Below are 15,308 nucleotides of genomic sequence, written 5' to 3'. Positions count from 1 at the left end.
AAGCAGACGTCATACAATTTTGTTGGTTATAGGCATGCCAAGCAGTGTATGATACATATAGTATATCATTTTCTTAATTTTTTTCTTTAAATTGTGATTGTTTTGGTATTTATGCAAAAACCTGTTACTATCTAGCTTCTTGCTGTCCCCCCTTCCCCTCCCCCTGCCCAAAAGCCAGTTATACTCCACTAGTGTAGCACAGCAAGATCAATTCTGGGTTTTATAGGTCAAGCATTATGAGAAAACTTTTGAAAGGCAGATAAAAGGAAAGTGTTTGAATTCCCATGTCTTCAAAATACCTTGTGTAATTTGTTTGAAACTTACCAGAAAAAGTTGAAGTTTCAAGTAGATGGGTCTAGTTTTGCGTGGATTGAAAGTTGGTTTTAAAATGAAATTAGCTTCAACCTTAGCTTAAAAAGAGCCTAGCACCACTCAGTAGTATGGACTTTACAATAATGTTGCATATTTGACATTTTCCTCAGCATAATTCTATGGAGAACTAGGGATCATGTTGTTGTTGTTGTTATGATAATACAATCTGAGTTTTCGGTACAAATCTTTAAAGCTGCAATGAAATGAAATCCTTGTGTGTTATCTAAGGTCTAAAAAGTTTTTTTTTTCCTGTTTGGGAGAGAGGGGACGGGAGGAGTGAAGGAGCAAGATGGAAGGAAAATTTAACACAAAGCCAAAGTATATTTTAAAATACATCAACCAAAAAAGGGAATTTAGAATTAAAACTGTTACAGACCCATTTAATTAGGTCATTACAACAAAGCCTGTTTTGAGGTTCATAACAGTGTTATCTCGCTTATGTGCAGCAACAGGAAGGCATACTGTGCTCACAGATTTAGCTCAGTTTCAAGTTCTCTGTCACTTGGCACAATGCTGTGATTCAGTTTTCACACATTGGATGGATACTCTTCTTTAATTTAAAATACAAGTTTCGTTTCCATTAGTTAAGAAAATCATAGATTTTTTTTTCCAGTTTTTTTTAAAGCTTACTTTTACAAACTTTTGGCCAAATTCAGACTGACAGTATCTCACTAAATTTCTTATGAACTTAGACATTTTATGACTTGGCCAAGGTGTCATTGCATTATGAGAATTTCAGAAAGGCTGTCCTTATCAAGTCTCATTTAAATCAGAAGGGAAAAGATGGCAAAAGCAAAAACACTTTGCAAGTAATAATTTGTAGTAAACTCTGACAACTTCAGTGATACTTAAATATCTTTTTCTAATCCCAATATCTAATTGTGGTGGTAGATGCTAAACATCTATCTTTGAATGTTTGGTTATTTTTTATAAATTCATGGTTTTTCAGGATTGTAATTATGATGCCACCCTCTTCTTCTCAGTCAAACCAATATAGATGTCTGCTTAAACTCTCTCAAACGCCACTTGTTTAATAATAAGTAATCCCAACAACTAACGGTACTTCTGAATTCTAATGTCACTAATTATAATGCAGGTAGAGCATTGGCAAAAGATTTTACACATTGTAGTGATGCATGACTTTCTTCTGCATAGAAATAATGCATCACAGGAAAACTGAGTGATGAGCTAGAAATATTTGCCATGGGTGACTTAGTCTGAGGTCATATAACCACAAGACTGCACCAACTATTAAATACCATATTAGACATAGTGATGAAATATTTTAAAGAGATCTCTAAAGGTACACATCCATAACAATGCTTATGAGCATTATATAATTATATTAATAAAATGAAATCTCAATAAGAGTTTGTATTGATTGTCATCAACTACCCTCCCATGGAAAATGCCTGCTGTTTTTGCAATATAAATTTATGCATAGTTGAGTTTTGTCTCGAACTCTGAATATGAATATAAATTCTGGTTATTTTCAGTTCAGCAGTTTAGTAAATAAAGCAATGTGTTTGTGGATGACTGAATGTCTGTAGAGTAGTTGAACCAAGTGATAATAGCCAATTAACAAAAATAATACAAAGTACTGATTCAAAAGATTGTGGGGAAGGTGGTGGTAAGCAAGGTGTGTATCTTTAGAGTGTGTTGTTACAACTTCTCTAAAGATTCCCACTCCTGGAGGTAAATTAGTGTATGATGGCTATTGCTGGTGCAGATCCTGGCAGAGTGCACCCGTGGTGAAAAGTCCACCGAGTTGCAAATTGTGGAATACAGGGATGGGGCTGAAGAGGGCCAACACAATCATCAAAGGTGAGAGGTTCTTGCTGGGGAGGGGCTAAAGCTAAGGCAACTAAGGAAGACTGCTAGTTCAGCACATCTCCACTGTAAGCTCCAAGGAGGCTCATAAGGAAACCTTAAACTGGGGGTGTCCCTTACCTTACAAACCCTGCTATTATCTGATCATTTACTTCAGATTTAGTCTTCTTGAGGTCCACACTGAAAGAAAATGAAACTCTTCTGGATCTTTTAATACCCTTTCCCCACAAGTAAGCAGACTTAGTTGTGTTCTGGTGGAGCAATCGCTTTAGCTGTGCTTGACACCTCCATATGTAAATAAAATTTCAACAAATACCTGTTCTTAAGGGGGGATCTACCCTGTATTCCTGTGATTGACAACACCAAACTTCAGACAGGGGCCCAGTTTCCTTCCAGTCTTCTTGGAACATCAGGATTCCTTCTCTGTTTGAATAGGGTTCTTTTCAGTGTGTCTAATCATACTGCATAATATAACATGTTCCAGCCAGAATCCATTCTATCACACCTCCTTTAAGACAGGGATTTTCAAAAGATCCTAGAGGCTTTACTCATTCATTAGAAATATTAGCTACAAAAAGGGCAGAAGGTTTATCCTATGCTATTCAATGGTAATAAAATAATAGTAATGACTGAAAGTAGCCTTTGTTTCGCATACTGCTATTTACAACAGACTGATTGCATTGAACATAGGTGAAGATTTGTCTTCAGCATATATGATTCTCAAATCTAATACTAAGCTGATCACAAAACTATATGGATGCAAAGGGATTTTCCAGTTGGTTTCATGAACCACATCCCTGATGGTTAACAGTCAATGCAAGAGGTTAAAAAATCCTCTGAGCCAAAGCCTAGTTTGAAATGGGCCTGATAATGCACCTCTTTGGAAAAATATTGTTGGACACAGAATATCATTTACTTTCCAAACAAGTTTTAATCTGCAGTTAGTTCCAGTAAAAGAATGTGATATCTGTTATCTTGGCTTCAGAGAACCCATTTTTAAATTCTTGGAAGCAATTACTAATTGGCACAATTTCTTGCAACAGTTGCCAAGATCCTTGGAGAATCACTATTTTTACTTAGAGAAACCCATATGAAATAGTAGAATAATTCAGTATACTCAAGTTGCTATGAAGTAAATGTTGAAATTGTCTGTTCTAATGATATATTGTTTATATACCTGTTCTAGTCCTTCAGCAGAAACATAGTGTATTAATACATATTTCCAGTGTGGTCTGATTTCAGGAAGAATCTGACAAATAACTGCTCCAGTTCAAGAAAGCACTTATAAGTCAATTTTGTTAACCATGTGCTGAAGTGCTTTCCTTAATAGGAATGCTTTTCTGAATCGGGAGCAGAGAAGGTTTTGGTGAAGAAGCTTCCTGTGAAGCAACAGATTATGAAGGGGGGAAAGGCAGCTATTAAGGCCTCTTGGGGGTATAGTAGAAGTTGACGTCCTGCTTAGCAACGTTGTCTGATGTTCCATTTTTGGTCTGAACCCTGATAGCACTTCACTATTTGCACCATCACCAGGAAAAGGCAGGTCTACGTGATTGGGGACTCCTTACTGAGCAGAATAGACAGGCCTGTAACTAGAGCTGATCCGGAGAACAGAAAGGTGTGCTGTCTGCTGGGTGCTAAGACACAGGATGTGGACCTGAGGCTGAAGAGGATCCTAACGGGAGCAGGAAAGAATCCGCTGATTATCCTTCATGTGGGAACAAATGATAAAGCTAGATTCTCGCTGGAATGTATCAAGGGAGACTATGCCAGGCTGGGGAAGACGCTTAAGGAAATCAAGGCTCAGGTGATCTTCAGTGGGATTCTGCCTGTTCCTAGAGAAGGGCAACAAAGGTGTGACAAGATTATGGCGATCAACAGATGGCTCAGGCAGTGGTGCTATAAGGAGGGCTTTGGGATGGATGGCCACTGGGAGGCATTCATGGACAGAGGACTGTTCTCTCGGGATGGACTTCACTTGAGTAAGGAGGGAAATAGACTTCTAGGATGGAGGCTGGCACAACTGATTAAGAGAGCTTTAAACTAGGAATTTGGGATTGATGGTTGGGAGATGTCCAGGTAATCTCCATGCTGGAATTTAACATTGAGAGGGAAGAAAACAAAGTAAGAAAGGATACACCCGTGGGTATGAGAATGGATATAAGGAGGAAGGGTAGTGTAGATACCAGTCTAATAGATGATACTGGTGGTAGAATGTCTGTGCCTAATCGGGTAAAGAATGTCAGTGAAGCCAAACAGCAAAAATTAAGATGTTTGTACACTAATGCGAGGAGCCTACGTAACAAAATGGAGGAACTAGAGCTATTGGTGCAGGAAGTGAAACCAGATGATATAGGGATAACAGAAACATGGTGGAATAGTAGTCATGACTGGAGTACAGGTATTGAAGGCTATGTGCTGTTTAGGAAAGCCAGAAATAAAGGCAAAGGTGAGTAGCATTGTATATCAATTATGAGGTAGACTGTAAAGAAATAAGAAGTGATGGAATGGATAAGACAGAGTCTGCCTGGGCAACAATCACATTGGGAAAGAAAGCTACTAGAGCCTCCCCTGAGATAGTGCTTGGGGTTTGCTACAGACCACCGGGATCTGATTTGGATATGGATAGAAACCTCTTTAATGTTTTTAATGAATTAAACACTAATGGGAATTGTGTGATCATGGGAGATTTTAACTTCCCAAATATAGACTGGAGGACAAGTGCTAGTAATAATAATAATAGGGCTCAGATTTTCCTGGATGCAATAGCTGATGGATTCCTTCATCAAGTAGTTGAAGAACCAACAAGAGGGGATGCCATTTTAGATTTGGTTTTGGTGAGTAGTGAGGACCTCATAGAAGAAATGGTTGTAGGGGACAACCTTGGTTCAAGTGATCATGAACTAATTCAGTTCAAACTAGATGGAAGGATAAACAAAAATAGATCTGGTACTAGGGTTTTTGATTTCAAAAGGGCTAACTTTAAAGAATTAAGGAAATTAGGGAAGTGGATTGGACTGAAGAACTTGTGGATCTAAAGGCAGAGGAAGCCTGGAATTACTTCAAGTCAAAGTTGCAGAAACTATCAGAAGCTTGCATCCCAAGAAAGGGGAAAAAATTCATAGGCAGGAGTTGTAGACCAAGCTGGATGAGCAAGCATCTCAGAGAGGTGATTAAGAAAAAGCAGAAAGCCTACAAGGAGTGGAAGATGGGAGGGATTAGCAAGGAAAGCTACCTTATTGAGGTCAGAACATGTAGGGATAAAGTGAGAAAGGCCAAAAGCCGTGTAGAGTTGGACCTTGCAAAGGGAATCAAAACCAATAGTAAAAGGTTCTATAGCCATATAAATAAGAAAACAAAAAAAGAAGTGGGACCACTAAACACTGAGGATGGAGTGGAGGTTAAGGATAATCTAGGCATGGCCCAATATTTAAACAAATACTTTGCCTCAGTCTTTAATGAGGCTAATGAGGAGCTTAGGGATAATGGTAGGATGACAAATGGGAATGAGGATATGGAGGTACATATTACCGCATCTGAGGTAGAAGCCAAACTCGAACAGCTTAATGGGACTAAATTGGGGGGCCCAGATAATCTTCATCCAAGAATATTAAAGGAACTGGCACATGAAATTGCAAGCCCATTAGCAAGAATTTTTAATGAATCAGTAAACTCAGAGGTTGTGCCATACAACTGGAGAATTGCTAACATAGTTCCTATTTTTAAGAAAGGGAAAAAAGTGATCCGAGTAACTTATAGGCCTGTTAGTTTGACATCTGTAGTATGCAAGGTCTTGGAAAAATTTTTGAATAAGAAAGTAATTAAGGAAATTGAGGTCAATGGTAATTGGGACAAAATACAACATGGTTTTACAAAAGGTAGATTGTGCCAAACCAACCTGATCTCCTACTTTGAGAAGGTAACAGATTTTTTAGACAAAGGAAATGCAGTGGATCAATTACCTCGATTTCAGTAAGGCATTTGATACGGTTCCACGTGGGGAATTATTAGCTAAATTGGAAAAGATGGGGATCAATATGAAAATTGAAAGGTGGATAAGGAACTGGTTAAAGGGGAGACTACAATGGGTCATACTGAAAGGTGAACTGTCAGGCTGGAAGGAGGTTACTAGTGGAGTTCCTCAGGGATCAGTTTTGGGACCAATCTTATTTAATCTTTTTATTTCTGACCTTGGCACAAAAAGTGGGAATGTGCTAATAAAGTTTGCGGATGATGCGAAGCTGGAAGGTATTGCTAATACAGCGAAGGACCGGGATATCATACAGGAAGATCTGGATGACCTTGTAAACTGGAGTAATAGTAATAGGATGAAATTTAATAGTGAAAAGTGCAAGGTCATGCATTTAGGGATTAATAACAAGAATTTTGGTTATAAATTGGGGACACATCAGTTGGAAGTAACAGAGGAGGAGAAGGACCTTGGAGTATTGGTTGATCACAGGATGACTATGATCCGCCAATGTGATATGGCCATTAAAAAAGCTAATGTGGTCTTGGGATTCATCAGGCGAGGTATTTCCGGTAAAGATAAGGAGGTGTTAGTACCGTTATACAAGGCACTGGTGAGACCTCATCTGGAATATTGTGTGCAGTTCTGATCTCCCATATTTAAGAAGGATGAATTCAAACTGGAACAGGTACAGAGAAGGGCTACTAGGATGATCCGAGGAATGGAAAACCTGTCTTATGAAAGGAGACGCAAAGAGCTTGGCTTGTTTAGCCTAACCAAAAGAAGGCTGAGGGAAGATATGATTGCTCTTTATAAAGATATCAGAGGAATAAATATCAGGGAGGGAGAGGAATTATTTAAGCTTGGTACCAATGTGGACACAAGAACAAATGGATATAAACTGGACACTAGGAAGTTTAGACTTGAAATTAGACAAAGGTTTCTAACCTTTAGAGGAGTGAAGTTCTAGAACAGCCTTCCAAGGGGAGTAGTGGGGGCAAAAGACATATCTGGCTTCAAGACTAAGCTTGATAAGTTTATGGAGGGGATGGTATGATGGGATAGCCTAATTTTGGCAATTAATTGATCTTTGATTATTAGCAGGTAAATATGCCCAATGGTCTGTGATGGGATGTTAGATGGGGTGGGATCTGAGTTACTACAGATAATTCTTTCCTGGGTGCTGGTTGGTGAGTCTTGCCCACATGCTCAGGGTTTAACTGATCACCATATTTGGAGTCGGGAAGGAATTTTCCTCCAGGGCAGATTGGCAGAGGCCCTGGAGGTTTTTCGTATTCCTCTGGAGCGTGGGGCACGGGTCTCTTGCTGGAGGATTCTCTGCACCTTGAGGTCTTTAAACCACGATTTGAGGACTTCAATAACTCAGACATAGGTTAGGGGTTTGTTACAGGAGTGGATGGGTGAGATTCTGTGGCCTGTGTTGTGCAGGAGGTCAGACTAGATGATCATAATGGTCCCTTCTGACCTTAAAGTCTATGAGTCTATGAGTAAGGTTTGAGGCTGAAATTTAAATAAGACAAATCACCACTCCCTGTTTACGGTCAGAGGAATCTTTACTGTAGTTTTCTTATGGATGGACCCTGGCTGTGGTTTTAAGAAAGAAAGGGAGGAAGGAGAGAAAATATGTAGTGCTGTAAACTTTCGTTTAAAGCTGAACATAATCAGTGCTCTAAGGCATTGAACTAAATACTGTATTGACTACTGGACTCCTTATCTTTCTCTTCATCTGGGCATTATTAATATAACAATATAAATGAATCAAAATTGGATAGGCTTGTGCAATGTGTGAATTTTTTCTTAGCGTGCATTCAGGGCCGGCTCCAGTATTTCTGCCGCCCCAAGCAAAAAAAAAAAAAAAAAAAAAAAAAAAAAAAGCCGCGATCGGCGGCGGCAATTAGGAAAAAAAAAAAAAGCCGTGATCGGCGGTGGCAGTTCAGCGGCAGGTCCTTTGCTCCTAGAGGGAGTGAGGGACCTGCCGCCCCCAAATTGCCGCAGGTGCCGCCCCTGTCCCTTGGCCGCCCCAAGCACCTGCTTGTTAACCTGGTGCCTGGAGCCGGCCCTGCATGCATTGCGTGGTGCATACAAATCAAGGTCTTGATTCAGCAAAGCATGTAAGTACGTGCCAGCCCAATTTAGCAAAGCACTTAAATGTATATAATTTTAAGAAACATGCTTATGTTCTTAAAGATCAACATGTGCTTAAATGCTTTGCTGAATTGAAACCTAAAGTAGAGATTTTCCAAATCAAAAATAAATTGTGTAAAATTGATTGACTGAGATTAGGATCAATTATATTGTGATCACTTGCTTCTATGCATATATGATTAAGTTCTTCCTGTCTTGTGTCTGCTTCACTAAGAATGAGACAGTTATGTTACAGATTTTGTGATCATACAGACAATTTCTTTCCAATAATTTTTTCTATGTCCATGTTATAAAATGGTAAATTATTTTGATTTTCTAACCTCCTAGTTGTTGTTCACCTCACCAGGGATGGGACCCCTGGACCACCACCAAGATTCACAGGACACAGTTCCAGCAATAGAGATATGGCCAAACCAGAACCTTTTATCCAGCATCCTGCCTTGCCCCTAAAAGTTGGTGGTTCAGGTGACACAAAATCTAAGTCCAAACTACACCTGCCTTTGGTTATATGAAACCAAAACTCTACTATTGATATCTGCAAAACAAAAACCTAGCCTAGCTATCTTAAATGGCAGAACATTCCAGCTAGTTTAGAGACTGCCATTGCATTGTCTTGCTTATCTACAGTTGTTCATTGGCCCTTCTCACAGATGCTTCCCTCATTCCCCTAAGAATTTTTACATACATTCAAAGCAATACCTCCAGTTTCTTACTAAGGTTACTAATTATAGGACAATCACATCTATTACCATTGAGAACACAAGCCTAATTCATGCAGGCTTTTACAGATTCCATGACACACAGAACAGAAGAGATAAATGTATGTTACAGATGGGACTGATTTACCAAGTTTGAATCCAGATTCAAGCTTTCCCTATAGCTGAGGGCGATTGGATATAGGGTTTTGGTTCAGTCCACTAAAGGGCTAAAATCCTGTCACAAAGTGTGGATCTGGACTAAACTTTCAATATTGAGGGAAGTTCAGATCCAGAGTTTTGGTCTGAGCCATCTCTAATTTACTTAATACTAAAATGTAGAGTACTAGAAAAAAACCTCTGATTTTTCTAATAAACAGGGCTCCATTCTATATTATTACTTCAATATAGATTCCATACAAATGCACTCTAATTTTCTGAGCAATTTTCTTGTACTTCTATTATTGCTGAGTTAATGTATTACTATTCCATATGTAGGAAGAATGCCATTAATAATAATTTGGTAGAGTTGTTAAAATATATTTTAATATTTAAAATGTGATTGCTTTCATAACAGTTTCTATTAAAATGCTGTTAATAAGTTTTCTGTTCCCTCAGAAGGAATGTGAGCTAAGAACATTTTAGGGTGCAATCTTAGCTATTACAAGAAAATTACAAGCACTCAAATGATTATGGAATATTTATTAAATAATTACATTTTCTCCTAAAAATGGACAAGACCACCACAAGCAACCTCAGGCAAGGTGGAGTCTAGCTGAATGTATATGGGTTCTGAATGTTCTATGTTTTTTCAGAAAAACAACCTAGAAGACGCAGAAAGAACCAGTTACAAGTTAAGGTAAGATGAAAACAACAGTTATTCTAAGTGTTGTTTCAATGTTTCTGGCACCATGTACTGGTTAGTTGATTTGTGTCGGGGGATAACCTGTTGGGAGCTGCTCTGTAGCTAAGAAATTAGTTTTAGTCAAGGGGTTACTGGTGATATGCTCAGCATGAGGCCTGGTCTACCCTGGGGGGGGGGGCGAGGGGAATCGATCTAAGATACACAACTTCAGCTATGAGAATATCGTAGCTGAAGTCGACGCATCTTAGATCGACTTAGAATCACTTACTTCGCGTCCTCGCAGCACGGGATCGACGGCCGCCGCTCCCCTGTCGACTCCGTTTCTGCCTCTCACCGTGGTGGAGTTCCGGAGTCGACGGCAGAGAGATTGGGGATCGATTTATCGCGTCTACACTAGACATGATAAATCAATCCCTGATAGATCGATCACTACCCACCGATCTGGCAGGTAGTGTAGACCTTAGAGACTGGTCAAGGTGAAGTGTCATAAAAATCAGGCTGTGAAGTCAATTTCTCTGTCTCTGGCCCAGTGAATATTTATACATACAAAGTGGAACAATTGCAACAGGAGAGAGTGAGTGAAATTTACCCAAGAATAGTGAACAGCCTGGTGGTTAGGGCACTCACCTGGGATTTGGATGTGACATGCCCCAGTGTGCAATCTGGACTGTTGGATCATTATGCCACCTTAATTCTCCATTCTCGTGTGCACTAGGCTCTGCTTTGCTGTGTGAGCTGCCACTCACCCCAGCCTCTAGCATGCAAGTTACCCCCAGACATATACCAGATTGCTATGCCCAGCCACTCTTGAATTACATATAGGGCGACCTCCACATCCCTGGTCCCAGCCTTGTACCCGAGAAATTACTTCTGAGGGGATTCTGCACCAAAACATTAAAAATTCTGCAAATGTTATTTGCCAGATAAATGTGGAGGTTCCAGCATGGCATTGGGGAGCACAGGACACTGGCTGCACAGAGGTGGGAGATCACTGTGCAATTCCCTTTCCCACTCCGAGACTTGGACTCAGCAATGAGGCTGCACCCAACCCTGACACAACGCAAGGCCTGGGCCTGCCCTGGAAACACCCCAGAGCCCTGCCCCTCCATGCCAGGTGCACCAGGTGTGGGTAGGCAGGCTTAGCAAGGCAGGATCCAAGTGTGGGGGGGGCAGGTGTGGGTTGAGAGAGTTCTGTGTGGGGCAATCTGGGTGTGGGCAGCTCAGTGGGGGATCTGGGTGTGGGGAGATCTGGATGCACAAGGGCTTGTTGGGGGGGTTATGGATGCAATGGCAATGGGACTCTGCAGGGGGTCCAGGTGAAGGTGGGGATCCGGGTGCAGGTGGCTCATTGGGTTGGTCCAGGTTCAGAGGGAGTGGGGCTCATTGGGGGGGTTCTGGGTGTGTGTGGGGGGGTGAGGCTTGGTGGGAGGGTCTGGATATGAGGGGGTCTGGATGCACAGGGGTGGGCAGATGCCATAGCAGCTCCCTGTATAGTGATCCCTCCCCCTGCAGCTAAGGAGTGATGGGTGCAGGTTGGATGTGTGGGTGGGTTGCAGAGCTTTCTTCAGCCAGGGGAGAAATCCGGGGGTGGGTCTGACCTGGCAGGGGAAAAGGAAGTCCTGTCCTCCTCAGCCCTGCCGGGACTAGCAGCTAAGCCCGGCACAAGGTAGGAACCACCAGCCCCACAGTGATTTACCTCTCTGCTGGCTGCCCTGGGCCCCTAAAACATACTGCTGGGGAGGGTCGCATGACCACTCTCGTGGCTTCCCTTTGTTTCCCCATCAGAAAGTCATTTTTCTGCAGGGAAGCAAAGAAATCTGCAGGGCACATAAATTATGCGCATTTGCAGTGGCGCAGAATTCCCCCAGAAGTAAGAAATGTACCATCTTGTACTGTTCAATTACTTACTGAACACTACAAGTTCATAAGGTCCATCAGTTTGACAAAGAAATTGATCATGCACCAGTTCCAGTTAACCTGAGTAGATTTCCCCAAACACTTTAGCCGAAAACACACTGGTTTAAATTAAATATAAAACAGACTATAGAAAGATAGATTTTAAGTGATTAAGTGGTTTGGCATAGATGATCAGAATTGGTTACAAAAGGAAAGAAAATCTAAAATTGCAAGCTAATTCATGAACTTTACCATGCTAATAATTCTAAAAACAGAAGGATTTTTCTCACCCAAAATGTCACAGCAGTTCTTGCTAGTTGGAACACCTAGTTAGGACCAACCCCTCCTATAGTGTCAATGGAGTTTCTTTGTCTCTCCAATGATCTTGCTTCCTTGTGTAGAGATGTAGGAGAAGTGATGTCACTGCCCCTCATTTATACTTTTCTACAGGTGCTAGAAAAATCCATGCTGGTCGTGGAGTTAGGCAGCCCCCATAGCCTATGTGAACTTCCCATTGTCCTTCACATGAACAGCAAATTCTTGCTCATACCTTTTGTCCATGTGAGGCATGGCATGTAAGGCCTCTGTGTTTTCAGTTTCTTTGCTCTCTCTGAGGGGTTAGTCTGTGGACCTTTCCCAGACTCTCAGTATATTTCAGTGACAAACATATCGCAGACTCTCATAACTTCATATATAATGATGACACACATTTTGACAGAACAAGGATGCTCAACAGATTATAAGTTTCCAAATGATACCTCAGAAGGTATACTTTGTACAAAACATATCCTCATCGTATTGCAGTGGTGATTATGAATGTTTTAGGCGCTATTTTGAGATACACTGCATCACAGTGGGAGACCTGGAATCAAGTCCATACTCCAAATTAAGTCCTGCTCTGACTGAATGTGAGGGGCCAAATCCAGGGGAAGTGCCAACCACCAGCTCTTAGCTATTCTGGAGTGTGTGTGTGTGTGGGGTGGGTCTCTTGTTTTTTATGACAAATATAGAAAGGTCTCAGCATCATCCTGAAGTGGTTCAGGGCTTCTCAGATTATTTCCCAGAGTGCTTTGGAAAACAGGACATAATAAAGTATTCCTCTTAATATGCTGCTGCTTGCTATGCCTAATAAACTGCATTAGTTAGGAAATGGATTTGAGTGAACTAGGAATAATAAGAGGTCTTAGAAAAAGCAATTAAAGAGAGGACAAACCACCAGCATCTCTCAAAAGCTATGGAAATGCTAATGGAGCAATGAGCAGATACAAAATATCATTTGTTAGACAATAGGAGAAAAAATTCAAAGGACATTACCTCCAATTACAGAGCATAGTGCCTCATGGTATTTAGTCTTTAAATTGGTTTTGTTCATTTTTATGTAGATAAATAATTCTTTGTTCATTGAAACTATATCTTCTAACTAATATTTTTGTAGCCTGTGTGGGCTGTGTTTAGTAGGAGACAGTGGGAGTGTTCTTCTAAGGTTCTCCTTTAGCTCAGTGATATCCTCACTTTCATCTCTCCCTGCCCATCCAAAGATGCAGTGAGATTCTTCTGTCTCTCAAACACAAACACAGCTACTGATTTGAGAGTACATTGGTGCTGCAAACTCATACCATTTCATATCAGTCACTCAGGCCTGTGTAAGGATGTACATGTGGCCCTGGCAATCTAGACAGTTCCAGATTTGTAGTTCTACCCAAGAATGGGCACCTACAGGAGCAATTCTTGATGAGGAATCTATAGATCAATTTTGAGAGGCCAACATTGAGTATGTCTGGATTGCTAATAATATAAACAAAGTTATATGCTTAATAATTATTAATGATTTAACAGGTTGCGACATAGTAAGAACTGGCCTGAACCGTTTCCCCTCTTGAGAACAAAACTAGAACTAAATCTCTATGAAAGTTTAAAAAACAAACCAAACAAACAAACAAACAAACAAACAAACAAAAAAGCCAAAAAGGCATCACATCAGTGGTGTCCACACTTACTCCAGTTAAAATCTTCGTCAGGAGCAACCTTGTGGCCAACTCCTTGAAGATGACTCAGTTGATAAGTACCAGTGGGTCTTAGTAATCTTTCCAGTGGGCAACAGTGAATAATAATGTCAAATGTAATGGCGCTCTAAAGCTGTCCCACAAGGATACAATCAGGTTGTAAAATTACAGCTGATCTTAAAGAGAAGGGGTATATCATGAGAATTTTAGACTAATTACACTGTGCAGATAGCAGGGAAGATCCAGGGTGCACTTTAAACTGTAAAATACAGGGACCATGTGAAAGGATTATTGGGTCTGGTTGACACCTACCTGCTGCACTGGAGATGAGGGGTCAGCTATCCATCTGGCACTTGGTGGTACCCACTACTCCAGGTGGGAAGCTGGCTATCTACCATACCAACCACTTCACAGAAGAGACCTGTCACATAAAAGTAAACTCTGAAGGAGTGAATTGTGTGTCAAGGGAAAGTTGTGGTATGCATCATTAATATTGACAACAAGGGGAAGGAACATAAGCCAAAATAGGGAAAGAATAGGTTAAAGGATTTTTTTATATGTTAGATATATTCAAGTCAGCAGGGCCTAATGCAATTCAACCTAGCTAACTGAAGCAATCTCAGAAAGGTGAACAATTATCTTTGAGAACTCAAGGAAGATGGCTGAGGTCTCGGAGGATTGCAGAAGAGAAATCATAATATGTATCTTTAAAAAGTGGAATAAAAAGGACCCAGGGAATTAGAGACCAGTCATCTTAACTTCAATATCTGGAAAGATAGTGGAACAAATTATTGAACAATCAGTTTGTAAGCACCTAGAGGATAATAGGATTATAAGAAATAGCCAGCATGAATTTGTCAAGAACAAATCATGTCAAACCAACCTAATTTCCTTCTTTGACAGGCCTAGTGGATGGGGGGAAGCAGTAGACGTGATCTATCTTGATTTCAATAAGACATCGCTAATGAGATCCCATGGGGTCAGTCCTAGATCTGGTGCTATTCAATATTTTCATTACTGATTTGAATAATGTAGTGGAGAGTTTGCTTATAAAATCTGAGATGACACCAAGTTGGTAGGGTTTGCAAGGACTGGATTAGGACTCAAAATGACCTTGACAAACTAGAGAATTGTGAACAAGATGAAATTCAATAAAGACAAGTGCAAATTACTTCACTTAAGAAAGAAAAATTAAATAAACAAATACAAAATGGGAAATAACTGGCTAGGATCTGGGGGTTACAGTGGATCACAAATTGAATATGAGTCAACAATATGATGCAATTGCAAAAATGTCTAATTATTTTGAACTATATTAAAAGGAGTTTCATATGTAATACACAGAAAGTAATTGTCCCACTCTACTGTGATTACATTGGTAATCAAATATGTTGAGGACACTCAATTAAGTATTCTCAAAAATAATCATTTTGGTTAATGTTTAATCTTTTGGTAAATACTGTGACCCCCTGACACCCCTATATTCACCACTGTCATGTAATTAGGATATGTTT

At 40.3% G+C, this 15,308-nt stretch overlaps 1 protein-coding gene across 10 annotated transcripts in view; it reads left to right on the top strand.

Moving 5' to 3' along the window:
* The window catches only part of FAM13C (family with sequence similarity 13 member C), a 261,546-nt gene that overhangs the window by 60,383 nt on the left and 185,855 nt on the right, over positions 1-15,308 (top strand). For all 10 annotated transcript variants that reach the window (XR_010589230.1, XM_008163198.4, XM_008163202.4 and 7 more), the window contains exon 6: positions 9,846-9,889. Coding sequence is in view for 9 of the 10 variants with exons in the window: in XM_008163198.4 (XP_008161420.2) it covers positions 9,846-9,889 (44 nt within the window). In the remaining variant the exon portion in view is untranslated. The remainder of the gene's footprint in view (positions 1-9,845; positions 9,890-15,308) is intronic.

The sequence above is a fragment of the Chrysemys picta genome, chromosome 7 (genome assembly GCF_011386835.1).
Source record: "Chrysemys picta bellii isolate R12L10 chromosome 7, ASM1138683v2, whole genome shotgun sequence".
Taxonomy (NCBI): Eukaryota; Metazoa; Chordata; order Testudines; family Emydidae; genus Chrysemys; species Chrysemys picta.
Note: the sequence above shows the minus strand (reverse complement) of the source record. Positions and strands in the feature narration are given on the sequence as shown.